Raw genomic sequence first — 16,547 nt, forward strand, 5'->3', positions numbered from 1 at the left:
GCAAAATACCCTGCTCATACCAATATTCATCTATTGATTCTACGAACGCGATAACGATATTTGCTTATTTCGGAATATATAAATATAAACCAGGCCAAAAACCCAGCCAGGTATTCCACGTCACACATCCCTGGGATGCTTATGTAATGAAGAGGGCGTCATTCAAAATGCATCCACTAGCCGAGTCCTCTTTGGGAACTGAACTTCGAGCCTCGGCAACATCATCAGCCTCGTGTGAACGACCGGCCCGCATATGCCCTTGCACTTCTTTATTTCACAATTCAACCACGATTCCTCCAACGACCGCTGAAACACCTCCTCCCGATGCTCCAAAATGGAGTTTATGTCGGCCCTCCAGGGCACCTTCGATGACCACAAACCTTCGCTCTTTGAGCTCCTCTCCGAACAACAACTCGCCTCTCTCATCCCGCCGTCACTCCGCTATCTCCTCACCATCGCCACCCACCGTCACCCACGCTATCTCCTGCGTGTTCTGAACTCTTTCGATGAGTTATACGCATTATGTATGCTCATTGTTGAGCGGCATTTCCTAAAAACCCACGGCGGTGGATTCACCGAGAACTTCTATGGCCTCAAGCGTGAGAAAGCGCTACGGGGCGAGGTGCCGCGGGCACAACTCGGCGCACCGGCCCTCGTGAGGGAATCTCTGAAGCTCTCCGAGAGAGATATATGGAAGAACCTGGCTGTGATGGTCGGGTTACCATACCTAAAGGCGAAGCTCGACGAAAGCTACGAAATCAATGCGCCGCGAGCGCTCCTCGGTTCGGCATATACGCAGATGCCGCAAAACCCAACACTCAAACAACGATTTATGCATTATTACCGCTGGTTCTTACGGAATATATACCCAAGTGTAAATGCTGCATACTACTTCTCAATGCTGGCATTTAATTTGGCATATCTATTTGACAATAGCAAGTTTCACTCACCATTTATGTGGCTTATTGGCACACGAATGAGGCGCCTTGGTGAGGCCGATTATAGGGCAATTGCCGCACTGAACGACCCGCCCAAACGAGGACCAGGCGCCAGGCCAGGGACGACGTCGATATTCAACCCGAGGACACTATACCCGAGGTTATTGTCGAGCATGAGTATACTGCTACCAACCAGCATATTCGCCTTAAAGTTTTTGGAATGGTGGTATGCATCCGATTTTGCGCGACAACTAAGCAAAAAGGCCAGCGAAAGTTTGGAGCTGCCACCGCCCATAATTTCGGGGATCAACAGCGTGGCTCTTGGACGGAAGACCCCAGCAACTTCGTCGAGTGCGGATACGAAAGACACAGAGCCTTCTGATGTCCCTGAGAACCCGCCCATTGCCGCTTTATCATTGCTGCCGATCTATACTGTCCAGCTTCCAGAAGGCTCAGATTTATGTCCTATATGTGAAGAGGATGTTGAGACGCCAACAGCATGCCAAACCGGGTTCGTGTACTGCTACACGTGTATACATAAGTGGGTCAATGGAGATCATGAAAAACAGGAAGAGTTTATGGCTGGTAAAGAAGGGAAGTGGGAAAGTGGGCAGGGCCGATGCGCTGTCACTGGAAGGAGGGTGTTGGCTGGAACTGATGGGCTGAGGAGGGTGATGGTATAGAACTTGGTGCGATAGAACTCGCTGAATTGCCTGTATATTTCCCCAGCGACAGGAGTTTGGGCTTGATGATATTTTATAAGAAGGGGTACAGACTGTATGTACTATATTTATAACCCATCAGAGTTGAATATTTGAACCCGTCCGACGGCACGTGACACCAAATTTCCACGCCTGCGCTGTAATTCTATTGAAATTGACAGATGGATTATACATTCAAGTTGATATCACAATTTTCCCACTGTAGATTGTATGTATATTTTCTAGTTATATATGTTAGTTTCGCAATATCACATGGCGGTTGGCAAGGCTGAAAATCCCAATATATAAGCGCGCCTCCGCGGCTAAAAAATCCCAAGCGCCGCCATCTCTGGACCTCAATCCATCTCAATCCATCCTCACTCAACATCACCGCAATGGCGACGTCAGCCGCTAGATTCGCACGGCCACTGCGCCTAGGCACAAAGCCTGTTTTCCTGTTCGTCTACGACCCTCTACTGGAGACTCCCGACCCCATACTGACCATTTTCTCCTAGGCCAAACTTCACCATAACCCTCACCCGCAACCCCCCTCAAACTCCCGCAACCCACGCCTCCTTCATCGTCCCCCTCAACCTCAACAAGCTCGATCTTCGCGACTACCTCTTCAATGTCTACTCGGTGCGCGTTTTAGGCGTACGCTCATACATCCAGCAGCAAAAAGTTCGACAGGACAAGCCCGGAGCCCGACGCCCGGCACAGCGCAAGTGGTACCGTCCGCGGGCCATCAAGAAGATGATTGTTGAGATGGAGCAGCCATTTGAGTGGCCAGAGGAGACGACGGATCTGGCGGCCTGGGACAAGGTCACCTATGATGCGGCAAAGGGGGAGCAGAAGGCGGACCAGGAGCTGAATAACCCGACGTTTAAGAAGCAGCCCAGCAGAGAGAGGGAGAGCATTGCGGAGCAGGCGGCGAAATTATTGGATGGGACGGATGCGTGGAAGTCGAAGGATGAGTGGGAAGATGTTGGGGAGGCGGAGGAGGTGGAGCAGGATGTTGTGCTGCCAAGGCAATAGGGGGATGGTAGAAATGGCGCGTGGATGGACGGAAGTGTTGTATTATAAGTATTATATGGGAGCATTTGTAATTCTATGTTCATGAAGTCTTGAATACGCAATACATGATTGCATATACTATGGTATATATTTCCTTGCCCAAGTTTGTGACTTGTAGCACCCCATGCCATCTCTCCTCCACTCTCCATTGAAGCCGGTGCCACCTATTATTCTATATTCCCGGCCTCCTGATTAGTGTTGGCACATTCAGTCCAATGCTCTAAGCGCTGAAACTTCAGTACTTCATTGCCCCACGCCCAGCTGTGTGCCGTAAGGTTACGTGCAAAAATCTCCAAGCAGTGCGGTAGAACCAGGGAGGATGGAAGCAGGGGTGCAAAGAGAGCCATGAGATTTGGCTTCCGTGAGTGCATGTCGGGCGCGGCGATTATGACTCGGCGTTTGACTGGCGTGGGCTGAACACCGGGCTGCTCTCCTGATTTCCCAACCTCTTCCTCTTCCCCTCCCTTCCTCTCATCGAAGACTTCGTCAAGCTCGCTTTTTGAACCAACCTCGCACGGGTCGGTACTTATTTCTGCCCTGGGAATTTTTCGCCCAACGAGCAGAATCTCAAATGGCTTCCTCCACGTTCCATCAATTGGTGACATCGGCTCCCCGGTCGCTGTGATTTTTAGCCACACCCATTCCTCCACAAGCTCAATGCCCCATTCACCAAATAATCCTCTTTCTCCATCTTTTCCCAGCAGCAAGTCTCGAAATATCTCTTTGTTCGTTATCCACACTCCAACCAAGCCGTTTTTCTCAAGCTTGCTTCTGATGGGAATACCAGATAACAAAGTGCTAATCTCTGATAATCCATAGGATGTATGATAATTTCCGGCGCGACGTGCAGAACGGTTGGGCCAAGGGGGGTCAAGAATAATGAGAGGAAATTGGGGCGCCTTTTGGATGAGGATGGGGAGGGTAGAAATGATTTCGCCCTGGATGTGTGTGCTGTTTACAGGAACTATGGCGGGGATATCGCTCCCTGGAAGAGAAAGGGTAACTGTATGTCCCATAAGGTTTTTGAAGAGTGGAAAAGGGGACAATGGTAAAGAATCAGTGGCACCTCCTTGGCCGGTGCCGTTCTGGCAGCTAGGTACGGACGATGGCGGCAGTGGGGATGAGGCACCATTGCTTCCTTCTCCCGCTTTGTGACTTATGTGATGGCGTTTCTCCGGCCTCCCATCTTGCAAACTGGACTGCTTGTCATCATAACATGAACGGGGCAGACACCAGGCTTTTGGGCCGTCGCCATTACTCTCTATCGCGTCTCTTGCTTCTTCTAGAGCCAACGCAAGAATCCGGTGAAGTATCAGGTCATTGATATCTGTATCTGGATTTACCAGGGCGGCAATCGCTTTCTGGGACTTCAGGGCGGCAACCGCTTTCTCGGATTTTGGCTCGAGAGATGGATACGGTTGTTCCAACGGAGGCGAAGACCACAGTTTTCTTTCACCGCCATGTTCAAATTGCTGCGCAACCTCTATAGAGCAAGGGACATCGAGTAGCGTGACTGTATGGTCTTCATTTTGCCACAAAATGCACGTCTTCTTCTCGTTGGAGTTGGGGATTGCATCGTCTCCCATAGTTGTTGCCGCCATCGTCACAATCGTCGAAGCACGTGCCTCAAACATGTTCCAGGCCATTCGCCAACGCCGCTACTTCCTAGCGCCTAAAAGTCTAAATTGTCAATGATCATGTGACCTAGTCTAGTTCACGTGCCCAGACATGTTCAAGGCAAACAGGGTCCCAAGCCACCGTAAGCAGCGCTAGTTAACAATACTCGTAATAAACATGAAGACTCTTAGTCACTTAATATTATAATTGCCATATTAGTTATATAGATTTAGAGCTTATAGAGTGGCGGGAGCGGTATAGATCGTGTGGATAGATAGGGTTTGTATAAAACGTCATACATGTCGATTTACAAACTTGAAAGCTCGGCAATGGGGGCGAAAGGATCCCTGCCGAAGCCGAGCCGACGGTATGCGGGGTGCGAAAACGTAACGGGCTCACATTTGTTCCAGTTCCAATCCTCCAATTGCCAATCAGACCACAGCCAAATGGGCAACATAATTCATTATAGTTAACAAAATTCGCCTCAAAATCTTGACATGCACTCCTCATAACCCTACAGAGAACATCTATATAAACCTCTTAGCGGCGGCGAGGCATGCCACCGGCTCGCTAAGCTATGCCCCCGGCCTTGTTAAGCCATGCCTCCCTCTCCGCGCCGACGACACTCACGACAACGACACCGCCGATGAATAGACCTCGAGAGATAGATGCGCGTGGGGAGCATGGACCTAGAGGTGCTGCTGTCTGTCCCACCGACGACGAGGCTGTGACGCCGAGGGCGCGCCCGAATAAACAGAGCCTAGACTACCTTTGGCGAAGTGGGCTCGCCGGCGGTCTTGCAGGATGTGCTGTTCGTGACACTCTCCCTTCTTCCTCCCAGTCGCAATTGTGCTAATAGTACCCCCCAGGCTAAATCACTTGTCGCGCCGCTTGACCGAGTCAAAATCCTCTTCCAATCCTCCAACCCACAGTTTGCGAGATATGCCGGGTCCTGGGCTGGCGTTTTCGCCGCGATGAGCTCGATATACCGAGATGAAGGCATCGTCGGACTCTACCGCGGGCATTCTGCTACGATCCTCCGTATCTTCCCTTATGCCGCCATCAAGTTTCTGGCGTACGAGCAGATCCGATCCGTCATTATCCACAACCCCGAGCACGAAACACCTATCCGACGACTACTCTCCGGCAGTCTGGCAGGCGTGACGAGCGTCTTCTTCACGTACCCTCTCGAAGTTATCAGAGTGCGCCTGGCATTCGAGACGAGGAAAGACCACCGTAATGGCTTCACCGACATCGTCAGGACGATATACCACGAGCAGCCGGCGGCGCGCCGGCCAACCCCGTCAATAACCTCAACTTCTGCGCCTGTCGCAACCATCCAAGCAGCTGAGAAGGTTGCCGTCGAAACGCTTCACAAAGTCGCGCCCCGAGGCGGCCTGATAAACTTCTATCGTGGGTTCTCGCCGACGATGCTGGGGATGCTTCCGTATGCCGGAATGTCATTTTTGACTCACGATACTGCGGGAGATTTATTACGCCATCATTCTATTGCGAAGTATACCACATACGCCAGGCCTGCGGGGTATCCTGAGGGAAAGCCTGATCCATTGAAATCTTGGGCTGAGCTATTCGCGGGTGGTATTGCGGGGTTGGTGAGCCAGACCTCGAGTTACCCGCTGGAGGTGATCCGGAGACGCATGCAAGTTGGTGGAGCAGTGGGAGATGGACGGCGGTTACGTATCCGTGAAACGGCGGGGATTATATTCAAGGAGAAGGGCTTCAGAGGGTTCTGGGTGGGACTGAGTATTGGATATGTGAAGGTTGTGCCCATGGTTGCTGTGAGCTTCTTTGTGTATGAGAGGGGTAAGACGTGGTTGGGTATTTAGATTAGATCTGCTGATAGCATAGCTTTGCGGAAGCGTTAGATTAGAGGATACCCAGCGGAAGGAGTTGCGGTGGGAGGCAGCATGCATTGGTGCATTTGTTGGCGTTTCGTAAATACGTGGTTGGACAGCGGCTAGATTTCAAATAACAAATATATATATCAGTTCAAAAGATGCAGTCTAATGAGTGTTCGCTTCCCCAGCCCTGTCAGGATTCCCAGTGGGACTAAATGGATTTAGAGGCAGATTGACCAGTAATGCAGTATTATATTACAAGAATACGAGTATTATCTATTACTAACTATGATACCGCCTTACTCCATCGCAAATCGCCTGCTTATCCCGCTTGATACAGCCCCAAGGCAACGACATGTGGATTGATAGAGCTAAGGTTAAACATCGAGAACGGATCATCCGTATCAGTAAGTCCAATGAACATAGTCCCATTAATTGCCGGATCGCCTTCAAATGTGCTGATATCGGGCTGCAGCGTCGTCCCACTGCCCGTTCCGTTCGGCACCAGCTTGATGTCCTCTAGCGGCGAGTACGTGACGTTGAGCTGCGATACCCAAACCACAAACTTGGGATCCTTGGCCAGCGTGCTCGTCACGTAGGAGTTGTTCGGTCCGACAGGCTTTCCGGGGGCGTCCCAGGATAAGAAGACCTGGCGTCCTGGGAAGGACAATGGGATCGAGTGGTTCTGGGAAATAGAGCCCCCGCAGGAGTCGCCGGTCTTGTTGGTCAAAGTACAAGAGGCATTTCCGGCCGCAGCTTCACTTCCCGGAGCAGCAGGACCCCAGCCCACAGTCTCGTTACTGGAGGTCTTGGTAGTGTTCCCAGCAGATCCCCCTGCGCTGGCGCCCTGTGAGGCGTTCACAAGGGCCGCGCTAGGTTGGTTTAGGATGTGCAGTTCCGGGAAGTTCTGCCAGGCGAGACGCTTCGCGTTGGATGGGCAGGAGGCAATGTATGGCGCAAGGTAAGTCCATGCCCATGACTGCGGGATGCCAGTCTCGAACCAGACGGGCATTGGGAAGAGGCCGCCGAGCTGGCGGAAGATCATCGATTGGCGACCTTCTGTTGCGATGGACTGGTCGAGGAGCTGGGCTGACTCGCGCGAGTCTAGATGTGCTTGGAAACCCCAGACACCAGATTCACCCCACTGAGTAAGCTTTGCGGCGAAGTCGAAAGCTTCGTCCAGTGTCTCGTACGGGTAGTGGTAGCTACACTGTGGGGTCGATCCACCGGGGCCGCCGAGCAGATTGCTCACGAGAGTAGCGTGGCCATTCTCTTGCTCGGCCATAAACTCGACCAGGAAGCGGTCGCTGGCGGTTAGATTCAGCTTGGCAAAGTCGGCTTCGGAGAAGCGGTTCAGAATATCTTTGAAAAGATCCAGCTCGATCCACTCCTGATAGAGGCCAAGGAGTAGCGACTGGTAATCAAAATCGGACTGAACGCGGTATACCGGCTCGGTGCCATTGGTTCCGAGTCCACCGGCTGGCTGGAAGGGGATCGTCTGATTGCTCTGGAGAATTCCGTTCGCTTTAAACACTGTTGCTTCAGGGTTGGGCGGGAGGGCCGAGATAGTGCCGTTCAATGCTCCCTTTGCAATTGCACCCGTTACGGTAGCACTGCCGGTGAAATTTCCACGAGTTGTCTCCGGGTTGGGGCTGACAAGAGGCTGAACAGGAATCGTAGCACCAGGGATATCGGTTGCGGGAGTCCCTGCAATCGACGCAGCTGAGGCAAGCGCTTCAGAGTTGACCGTCGCCGCCTCGTTGAATGAAAACGGCTCTGGTGAGAAGTTGGTGTCGATGGGAAGGGAAGCACTAGTAGTACCAGTAGCTTCCGGCGAGCCACCCCCCGAACTGCCACCAGAGCTTGAGCCAGATCCGGATCCCGTGCTGCTTCCACCCAAGCTGCTTCCTCCCGTGGGCTCAGAGGTAGGGCTGGGGCTGCCGACAGCCTGTCGCATATGGAGGTCCGGAATGAGTGCATTTGCAACGGCGAGGCCAACAACAAATGTTATTCTGCCGTACATGGTGAAAGATATCCCCGAGTAAAAAAAGGACAAAACGGGTGTGGTAAGTATGAGAAACCAAAATGTTCAAGAACAAACCCCCAATAGTTTTATATCGATCCACCATGAACTTGATGTCACTACTCAAAGGAAACCATGACGCCTTGATAGTCTGCCCTACCCTATTTATCCGAGATGTGATAAGAGTTGATGCTTTATATCCAGTGCCCCTAATTCGCTATGAGGGGGTAAGTTAGTGGGATTCGGAAACGCCAAGGGTCTGTCTAGTATGTACTGTATGGGGTGTCGATGCCCTCCCTCCATTATACACTATGGGACGATTCACGTAAATATACCCCTCGAGTCGTTGTAATCCAGGCATCTTGAGGGGGTAGTGAAAGGGTCGTCGCACACCAATCATAGCTCAAGGTCCCGAGTTATATATGACCCTATCTTTCTTCTGGTTGTGATCTAAGGGGGACATTTGACATAATGAAAGAGATACGCACACCAATCGCGATGCACGTCGAGATCTTTCAACGCGGCCACTAGAATAATAAACCGTCTTAGACCACGCACTAATAGATGATGTAGATAACCTTCATTTAGTGCTTGGATAATGCTGATTTGCACATACACTGCATGCGAGTAATACATATTACCTGTCTAAGAGGAGATTTGTGGGGAGTAGTTCCGTTCTCTGGTTCTCTTCCCCACCAATGTCGTCAAAACCATTAATATACTCCGGCAAAAGATCTTCCCGTCCCGTCCGGGTCCAAGCATAAATCAACATCACATCTCCACAATATCAATCGACCTACCTCCTCCACAAACAGACTGCCATTCATTTCCAGCAACGATAATTCTTACAGTTTCTAGCAACGATAGTATTAATATACGTTATTAGCTTCATAGGTTGTAAGCCAGTAATTAATCTTCTTATTTCCATCCACAGAAATTTACTATTTATTAGGATTCTCAACTGGAGATCTACTCTAACTTCATATATCAATCACCAGTCTGCCAAGAGCAATCGCAGCCTCTGCCCCGGGATCTGGGCCAATGGTGCCATCCAAACGGCGATAGAGGCAGCGATCCCGTCTGTTCCTCCGGACGCACGTACTGCAGAATGGCCTCGCTTTATCACACTTTGTTTTCCCGACCTTGCAGCACTCACACCTGGGGTCGTCTGCTGGATCCCTAGGCCGCGCCTTTGAGGGCCGTGTGGGACTATCAGCGACAAAGCCGACGTTGGTATCTGTTGTTAAGCTTTTTGTTGGCGATAGCGTGTTAGCATGTTGTTCCACCCCCATCATTTGTTCCAGTATTCCAGGCCTTCGAGTGTCTGACCTGAGCGCGACCCTGCCATATGTACCGTGCTGTACATCTTTGCCATGATTGCGATAGTTACGAGGAGACTTGGTTGGAGTGTCTTTCTGTCTAAGCCTAGACATGGCATATGTGATGCCATCTTCATAATCGCTATCACTCAGCTCCTCATCATTATGAATCTGGCGATCGCGCCGATAAGGAGTATATCGGACATCAGGATAGTCGTCCTCATCCGCATCCTTGCGTGCGTTCTCCGCCTCTGGAGCTACCCAAAAAGCAAGCGAAGACCGGGGGACATCTTGCATCTGAATAGAAGGGGGGCCAGCGATGCTGCGAAGGTTCTCAAAGATTCTTATTTTAGTTTCTTCGAGAAGCCGGACAGTGTTCTGGTTTTTCTTATCAGCTGCCGCGCAGACATCTAGTTTATAGTCTGGAGCATAGTACTATATCTGCAATTAGCTTCTCGATGTTCTATAAGAGGTTTTCGCTGACTTACTTCGTAATATTCATCATTCACGGGAAGATCTGAGGGTTGAAGGTCAGTACCCACAAGAACGCCCGTCTCATAAGCCCAGGTTCGAGCAACATTGCGGATGGTGTACCCGCCGCCACCCAGAACCAGGGTCGGAACGGAGAGCCGCTTCACAAACTCAATGCAGTTTGCATGGCCCCGCATACTCAGATTGAGCCCGCCAAGCTTGTCCTGATTGAGACTGTCTGCACCACACTGGAGAACAATGACTGAGGGGCAGAAACGAGCCATGATGTCTTCAATCACTGGTTCAAAAACTCCTTTGTAAGAGGCATCGTCAATGCCTTTACTAAGTGGGAAATTGACTGAAAAGTTCCGGCCTTTTCCGCGTCCAACGTCGCTCAGTGATCCTGTCTGAGGGAAAAAGCCGGCACTGGGACTATACTGGTGAAAACTGGCCGTCATGACGCGATCAGTCGTTAAAAACGCGGTTTCAACTGCGTCTCCATGATGGACATCGATGTCAATGTAAAGAACGCGGGGATAGTGGCGGAGCAGTTCCAGGATGCCTAGTACGATATCTGCCACCTCGTAAGCTGATATGATCAAAGAGAATTGGATCCACAAATTTACCATTGATGTAACAAAATCCGGATGCTTGTGATTTCATGGCATGATGAAGCCCGCCAGCCCAGTTAATAGCAATATCGCAGTTGCCAAGACCAAGTTTTGCAGCTCCTTCTAAGCTTCCTGCGGCAGATATGGCGCTGAGTCTGAAGACTCCTTCAAAAGCAGGACAGTCGTTCTCGCCAAGGCCGAAACACTCTTCGGGGGGTGGTAGCACGGTTTCTGGCGTTACCCTCTCCAAGAAGTCGACATATTCGTCGGCGTGGAAGGCTTTCATCTCATCTGCAGTCGCAGGCTTTGCGCGCTTTAATGGGCGTCAGTATGTTACCAGATCCTTTGATAGTTGACGCCTACAAGGATGGATAGTTTCTTGTATATCCCGGTGTGCATGATAAGACTGTGTGCCATCTTGATTCGTTGTGGCTCCATAGGATGTTCCCCGCGATAGTAATGGTTGGCTACCTCCTCATCATAGTAGTATGAAATCCTCTTGGTGTTTTGGGACTTGAGAACCCTCAGATCGAGGGGAGGATACGAGACGTTGTTGGAACTCATGGTTGCTCATCTGCAAACACGCAACATAACAGAAAGATTAAAAGGGTTGCTGAAAAAAGAGTGATGGATAGATCCAGGGTACCGGCAGGGTGCTTCTGTGGGAATGGGGACGTGAAATCAAAAACAAACTTGTGTGGGGGAGGGGCGGATCCAACTACAATGCCAGACGTTTTCCCCGGGACGTTTAAACACTTCTGCCATTGCGGCGGACACTTTATGCATATTTAACTCTGCCTGACAGAACTGTTCAGGTGGCTGTAAAATCCGAAGAGCAGCGTTAACATTACGCGTTCGACTTAACTTATACTATGTTACTAAATATCCCATTGGATTCGTATTTCAACGAGATTCAATAAATAGGTCTCAAAACGGCCACATGCACTTCGTATAGGTATGTTCCGCGTGAATTATCTTGAGATTTGCCGCTAAACTAACATACATAGGCAATCTATTTTTGGGAAACTAAGCCATCAATGATCTCTTGGGGACTCTGTCCACTCCACCCCTTTAACCTTTCCTCGCTACAGGTATCCACAAGTCGTTCCAGGAGTATCTGCGCTGTAAGTCCCTTCTTGCCCTCCAGGGCAACTTGTGCCTTCAACCAGCTAACCACGCCGAATCTCGTGAGAAGTGTTTCGGATCCCCCTTCGATTTCCGTCGCTCTCCAGACAATTTGTAGAATCTTTTCGCGTAGGTTATCAGCCATGTACACGTTGCTATAGAGGCCCAGAGCTTTCTCAAACACTCTCCTCTTGTGGAAGATTGCTAACTCCTCTGTAGTCATGAGAGATGATAGCAGGTAAGAAAGGAGCCAAGTAAGCTCCGTATACCGAGCATCATCCAGGGTCGGTGGGCTGGAAATTACAGCATGAACGAGAGGTAGTTTGTCTGCCTCCCAGCTTGGGCCTAATGTCAAGAAGCTGTTCACCTTTGCGTACAAAACGTGCAGGGGGTCAATGAGCACCCCCAAAGCCGACGCAGCAAAGACCGTAATCGTGCACGGCACAGGTTTTACGTTGACGATAGGCTTCACTGTCTCGAGAAGTTCGCAGAGAAGCAGCCAGAGTGGTTCTTTCTCCGGGTAGCTGGAAGATTTCAACGTGTGGTTGATCTTGGAAAGGGCGGTGAGAGCTTCGACACGGGCGGAAAGAGTCGGAGAGCTGAGGAGGTGAATAAGGGAGGCAATCTGGCCTTCTTCGATTAGAAACTCGATTTCTTTGCCCGGCCAACGTGACAGCGGCGTGCGGTCGTCTAGGTCTGGTAGCGACACGGCTGAGAGTGTAGCAGTAATTTCAAGTTTTTGGGTGTCTGTGACAGCCGAAGCGCTCATAGTTTTCTTAAGCGCTGGGGCGATTATGGGTGAACATTCCGGGATATCAATAGAATCGACGAGTTTCTTAGAGCGGTCGATAACTTTCTGTATCTTCGGGTAAGGCAATGCGGCAGCTGAGAGGGATTTGGTGATGGACTTCAAAATCTTCTTGTCTTCGGAAATTTTCAAAGAGGCCGCCAAGTACTGCGAAATAAACGAAGAAACGGCCGCAATCTTAGCTGTATCTGCGGTTTTAACCACAAAGGGGTACTGCTCTGCAACAGCAAAATGGAGAAGGCTGACTGGAAGATTTTGTATGTTGGTTTCGTCATCTTTGGAGACAGCAGCATACTCCTGCTCTAGAGCATCAATATACTTGATGGGTGTTGATGAGCACCGGAGAGCACAGTTGTCAACAAACTCGAAGACCAGCCCAGAGTCTTCATCTTCAATCGATGCCTTGATAGAAGCAATAAGGGCATCAACTGACGACAATACAGTCTGTGACTGTAAAATCCCATTCTCTTTGACCAAAGAATCCACAATAGACCTCATCTTTAGCAATGGCATATCTGAAGAAGCTTCGGCAAGTAGACGAAGCATGGACGTGAATGGAGAGATCGATAGGCCTTCCGATTTGTTGAACCACCTCATTCCTGGCGAACAATGAGCGATTCGGAAAAGATTTTCGACTTCCATCACCCGCTGAGACTTATCTTCCGCTGAGGTCTCTTCTGATTCCAGTAGTTGTAATGCCTTTGATAAAGGCGTGGATACATCAAATTTGGACTCTAGCGCCGCCTGGGGTACGACTTCATAGTACATAACCAAGAGTCTACTGGCAGCTTGTTTTTGTGCGACTTCAGAATCATCAATGCTTCTGAAAGAGCTAATAGCATCTTTCATAGCAGGGCATCTTCTGCAGAATTCATCCTTGAGGTTAATGGCTGCCTCGTTCCAAAGAGGAGACATCTCAGAGGCCTCGCGATACATAGATAGAATCTTTTGGAGCTTTTCAAAAGCAACTGTCAGCAGGCGGACCACGAAAAAGGTGATTAGAGGATCTTTTTGGCCCAAACATCTCGTAAGGATTTTCTGGTTGGCTGGTTGAGGTAATATGCTTTCAATAACGATCGATGATGGTGGCGGGGTTCGTGCGTATCGTTCCAGATGTCCAAAGAATTTTGGAACGGGAAGTTGGAGTACGGAGAAGAGGAATGCCGAGTATCCCATCCACGTCGATGTGGCTTTCGGGTCGAATGGAAAGCTCTGCTTGTTGAAAAAGTAATGTGCCACCAGTTCAGGCGCAACCTTGAATATAGCAAGTAAGAGGTTTGATTGATTGGTGCTTGCCCAAGGCCGCAGAGTTTGTATGAACTCAGACAACACAGAATTGCGGACAGTGACTTTGCCATTATATCGGCTTGCCCAATCAAGGCTATCCAGGCCAAGATCGACGTGTTTTTCGGGGCCAGCACGTCTGCCAGTGTCATCTGCGTTGGCGTCCTTCGGATAGAATCCACTTTGGCGGTAAAGCAATCCCATGTCTGGGGAAGTGCAGGCTAGAACAAGCCACTCGTTAACCAGAACATCGATGGGTTTCTTATTTTCTGATGCTTCATCGTCTTCAAAGGCATATCCATACAATTGCGCAATCCGCCCGAGATTGACTGCGTTCAGAAGCTTCGATTTGCCGTCGCGAGGGAGGGCATCATCTTGAAGTACATGGATTCTAGTGGTATCCAAAAATTCCACGATAACATGTGGAGGGTCGCGGTTGATATCTCGCGTGGCTCCTGAAACAATATCCCGTTGCCTCAAAAGTTCCTTCTTGGCATCCGTTGGAAGATACTTGACCAGAGAAAGGAAGAGGCGAAGAGCATTCGTTCGCACCGAGGGTTTCCTACGGTCTTCCACACCTTCCCCGGAATACCTAATTCCAAGGTTTCGGGGTAACCCTTTCAAGCTCAAATCTCGGATACGGAAAAGTTGGCTCGCAAGTGCGCCTCCGTCAAATATCGCAACTTCTCTTAATAATCGCAGTGCGGGCGAGATAACAAAATCTTTTGATTTATTGGTTGTCGTTCCACGGGAGATCAGTTCCAATTGTCGCTTCTGCAGCAAAGTTCGGCCCAGTCGAAGGCCATATGGCACGAGCTCGAGTTTAGTCGATATAATTTTGAACAGGAGGGCTAAGACAGCAGGTACCGCAGAGAGGAGTGAATCGTTGTTTGACTGGGCTGCGAAGCTCCATGTTTGCATAATATCCGATAGATATACTGCAGCCTTATCCTCTTCGTCCGTCGTAATTTGCGCTTGAAGATATTCTTGGAGAATAGGAAGGCGGTTGGATTGCTCCTCACCCAGGAGGCCATCAAGGAAAGCTTTGAAGGATTGAATTCCTGTCGGATGTTAGGATGGTATTTTAAGTATTGACGGGGCCATGAAATAATATGGTGATGGGAGATACAGCCGTCAGAGTATCTAAGGGCTGCCAAACGAATTAAAATATATCGAGAAATACGTACCATGCTTTCCTCTTGCTAGATCCTGATCGAAACCCAGCAATTGCTGCAGTTGCCTCCCAGATTGAATTTCTTGCTGGGTATTCACTGTTTTTAGTCCATGGGACAATTTCTGGCGCTTCAGATAGGCATCATGCCCATCTCCGATGTCGACTGGTGCACGTTTTGACATACTTGCTGAGATTCCCACAAGGTTGTCGCATTTATTTCGCGCGCCAATTCGAGAAAATCATATCGATAGCGGTTTTGGCTGGCAGAAAGCAAGCTTCTAGCCCGATATGGTGACTTATTATTCTGCCCGGTATCGCCGCTTATGCTAAATCAAATTTGGTTACAGTGGTTCTGTGGGGACCCAGTCCCCGAAACTTGTACCATGGAACTGTTCGGATTATGTGGGATTAATTGTTGCAAGGGGAGGGAGAGAGGCACTGTGTCGTCTCGATACTCAAAACAAAACTCATGGATTGGCAATAATAAGGGTGCTTGTTACTCTAAAATAAAGACACTGCGCTCGTTAACTTGTTGAATACAGTTAAAACTACAAACCAGAACCCTGGAGTCAGCTGCTCCATCTCCAAACCTGAACGCCCAAGCCAAATTTCGCCCTCGTAGTATCGCCCGCGTAGAATATGCTGCTTTCAGCCAATGCATTTCGACCATCCAGGCAGGCCGCATCCAAAGCCAACAAACAAATATATCAAGAAGATGGCTACCAACACAAGCAGCGCCATCAACTTGGCATTCTTCCACCACATCCTCCTCCTTAGTCCCTTACTTCTAACCCTGAAGTCGTGTGCGCTTCCCCCAAGCCTGTCGGTTTTATCAACCAAGAGATCAATTCGCTCGCCTCTCTCCAGGACCCTCTCAATGTTCTCCGTCATGATGCCTCTCACATTCTCGATTTCGTTGTGCACGTTGCTTATCGCATCTTGCTTCCCACTCTGTGTCGTTCCATAGTCCACCATCAACTTCTTCAGCTCGCCATTGAAGCTCGCAGCTCCATAGTTCGGAAGGGAGGCGAAATCGGTTGCTGAGGGCTCGAACTGAGAGAGAAAGCGGTTCTTGATCTCCACGAGGAAGCCAAATGGGATGCGACGGCCAACAGATGAGTGTGCGACAACGAGGTAGGTAAGGCCACCTGCCGTGGGGCTATCTGGGTACTCTGATGGGGCCGAGGCTATATAGTGGACGAAGTTGTCGTTATGAGTGTAAGTCAATTTCTGTGGAGTTGCGTGTGATATTTTCGGAAGAATAAGTGAGGCTAGAGATGAAGTTGAGGATGCGCCAGGTGTAGTGTGTTCTGAAAGGATGGTGGTGTTATGGGCAATACAGGCGCTGAAACGGTTAGAACGTTCGACTTGGGGTTCAAGAGACTCACTACAAGAGAGGCGTCGGGGGGGTAGATGAAGATGCCATGGTTCCAACTCTGGCTTCCGCTATTTAACCATGCAATTCTTAGCTTGTAGATGTCTTGCCTTGTTATTCTGAACAGTGTTGTGATTAACCTAGTCTGGTTTCTGCCTGGTAGAGTAA

General features: G+C 49.8%; 8 protein-coding genes across 8 annotated transcripts; 3 read left to right on the forward strand and 5 right to left on the reverse strand.

Annotated features, from left to right (window-relative positions):
- Positions 1–44: 44 nt before the first annotated feature.
- On the forward strand, positions 45–1,758 carry PEX12 (ubiquitin-protein ligase peroxin 12). Its single transcript, XM_018275406.2, has one exon. It carries the CDS (start codon positions 335–337, stop codon positions 1,619–1,621), a length of 1,287 nt encoding a protein of 428 aa, XP_018129361.1. The 5' UTR covers positions 45–334; the 3' UTR covers positions 1,622–1,758.
- Positions 1,759–1,846: 88 nt separating this feature from the next.
- Positions 1,847–2,800, forward strand: VE01_05949 (uncharacterized protein). Its single transcript, XM_018275407.2, has 2 exons — positions 1,847–2,096; positions 2,155–2,800. Exons 1-2 carry the CDS (start codon positions 2,035–2,037, stop codon positions 2,672–2,674), a joined length of 582 nt encoding a protein of 193 aa, XP_018129360.1. The 5' UTR covers positions 1,847–2,034; the 3' UTR covers positions 2,675–2,800.
- VE01_05950 (uncharacterized protein) lies at positions 2,700–4,492 on the reverse strand. Its single transcript, XM_018275408.2, has one exon. The coding sequence runs from the start codon at positions 4,357–4,359 to the stop codon at positions 2,881–2,883; it is 1,479 nt and encodes a 492-aa protein (XP_018129355.2). The 5' UTR covers positions 4,360–4,492; the 3' UTR covers positions 2,700–2,880.
- A 14-nt stretch (positions 4,493–4,506) lies between these two features.
- VE01_05951 (uncharacterized protein) lies at positions 4,507–6,339 on the forward strand. Its single transcript, XM_018275409.2, has 2 exons — positions 4,507–5,141; positions 5,200–6,339. Exons 1-2 carry the CDS (start codon positions 4,908–4,910, stop codon positions 6,175–6,177), a joined length of 1,212 nt encoding a protein of 403 aa, XP_018129314.1. The 5' UTR covers positions 4,507–4,907; the 3' UTR covers positions 6,178–6,339.
- Positions 6,340–6,484: 145 nt separating this feature from the next.
- On the reverse strand, positions 6,485–8,885 carry VE01_05952 (uncharacterized protein). The gene is made up of 2 exons (XM_018275410.2): positions 8,701–8,885; positions 6,485–8,429 (listed from the first exon to the last, which is right to left on the reverse strand). The coding sequence occupies exon 2, from the start codon at positions 8,210–8,212 to the stop codon at positions 6,512–6,514; it is 1,701 nt and encodes a 566-aa protein (XP_018129315.1). The 5' UTR covers positions 8,213–8,429; positions 8,701–8,885; the 3' UTR covers positions 6,485–6,511.
- A 307-nt stretch (positions 8,886–9,192) lies between these two features.
- On the reverse strand, positions 9,193–11,177 carry RPD3_2 (histone deacetylase; the record flags this gene model as incomplete). Its single annotated transcript, XM_018275411.1, has 4 exons — positions 9,193–9,966; positions 10,020–10,576; positions 10,629–10,926; positions 10,977–11,177. The coding sequence occupies 4 exons, from the start codon at positions 11,175–11,177 to the stop codon at positions 9,193–9,195; spliced, it is 1,830 nt and encodes a 609-aa protein (XP_018129316.1).
- A 399-nt stretch (positions 11,178–11,576) lies between these two features.
- Positions 11,577–15,277, reverse strand: VE01_05954 (uncharacterized protein). Its single transcript, XM_018275412.2, has 2 exons — positions 15,018–15,277; positions 11,577–14,891 (listed from the first exon to the last, which is right to left on the reverse strand). The coding sequence occupies exons 1-2, from the start codon at positions 15,184–15,186 to the stop codon at positions 11,626–11,628; spliced, it is 3,435 nt and encodes a 1,144-aa protein (XP_018129317.1). The 5' UTR covers positions 15,187–15,277; the 3' UTR covers positions 11,577–11,625.
- Positions 15,278–15,465: 188 nt separating this feature from the next.
- VE01_05955 (uncharacterized protein) lies at positions 15,466–16,527 on the reverse strand. The gene is made up of 2 exons (XM_018275413.2): positions 16,393–16,527; positions 15,466–16,349 (listed from the first exon to the last, which is right to left on the reverse strand). Exons 1-2 carry the CDS (start codon positions 16,428–16,430, stop codon positions 15,653–15,655), a joined length of 735 nt encoding a protein of 244 aa, XP_018129318.1. The 5' UTR covers positions 16,431–16,527; the 3' UTR covers positions 15,466–15,652.
- Between the last annotated feature and the right edge of the window lie 20 nt (positions 16,528–16,547).

Source organism: Pseudogymnoascus verrucosus (genome assembly GCF_001662655.1).
Source record: "Pseudogymnoascus verrucosus strain UAMH 10579 unplaced genomic scaffold scaffold_29, whole genome shotgun sequence".
Classification (NCBI taxonomy): domain Eukaryota; kingdom Fungi; phylum Ascomycota; class Leotiomycetes; order Thelebolales; family Thelebolaceae; genus Pseudogymnoascus; species Pseudogymnoascus verrucosus.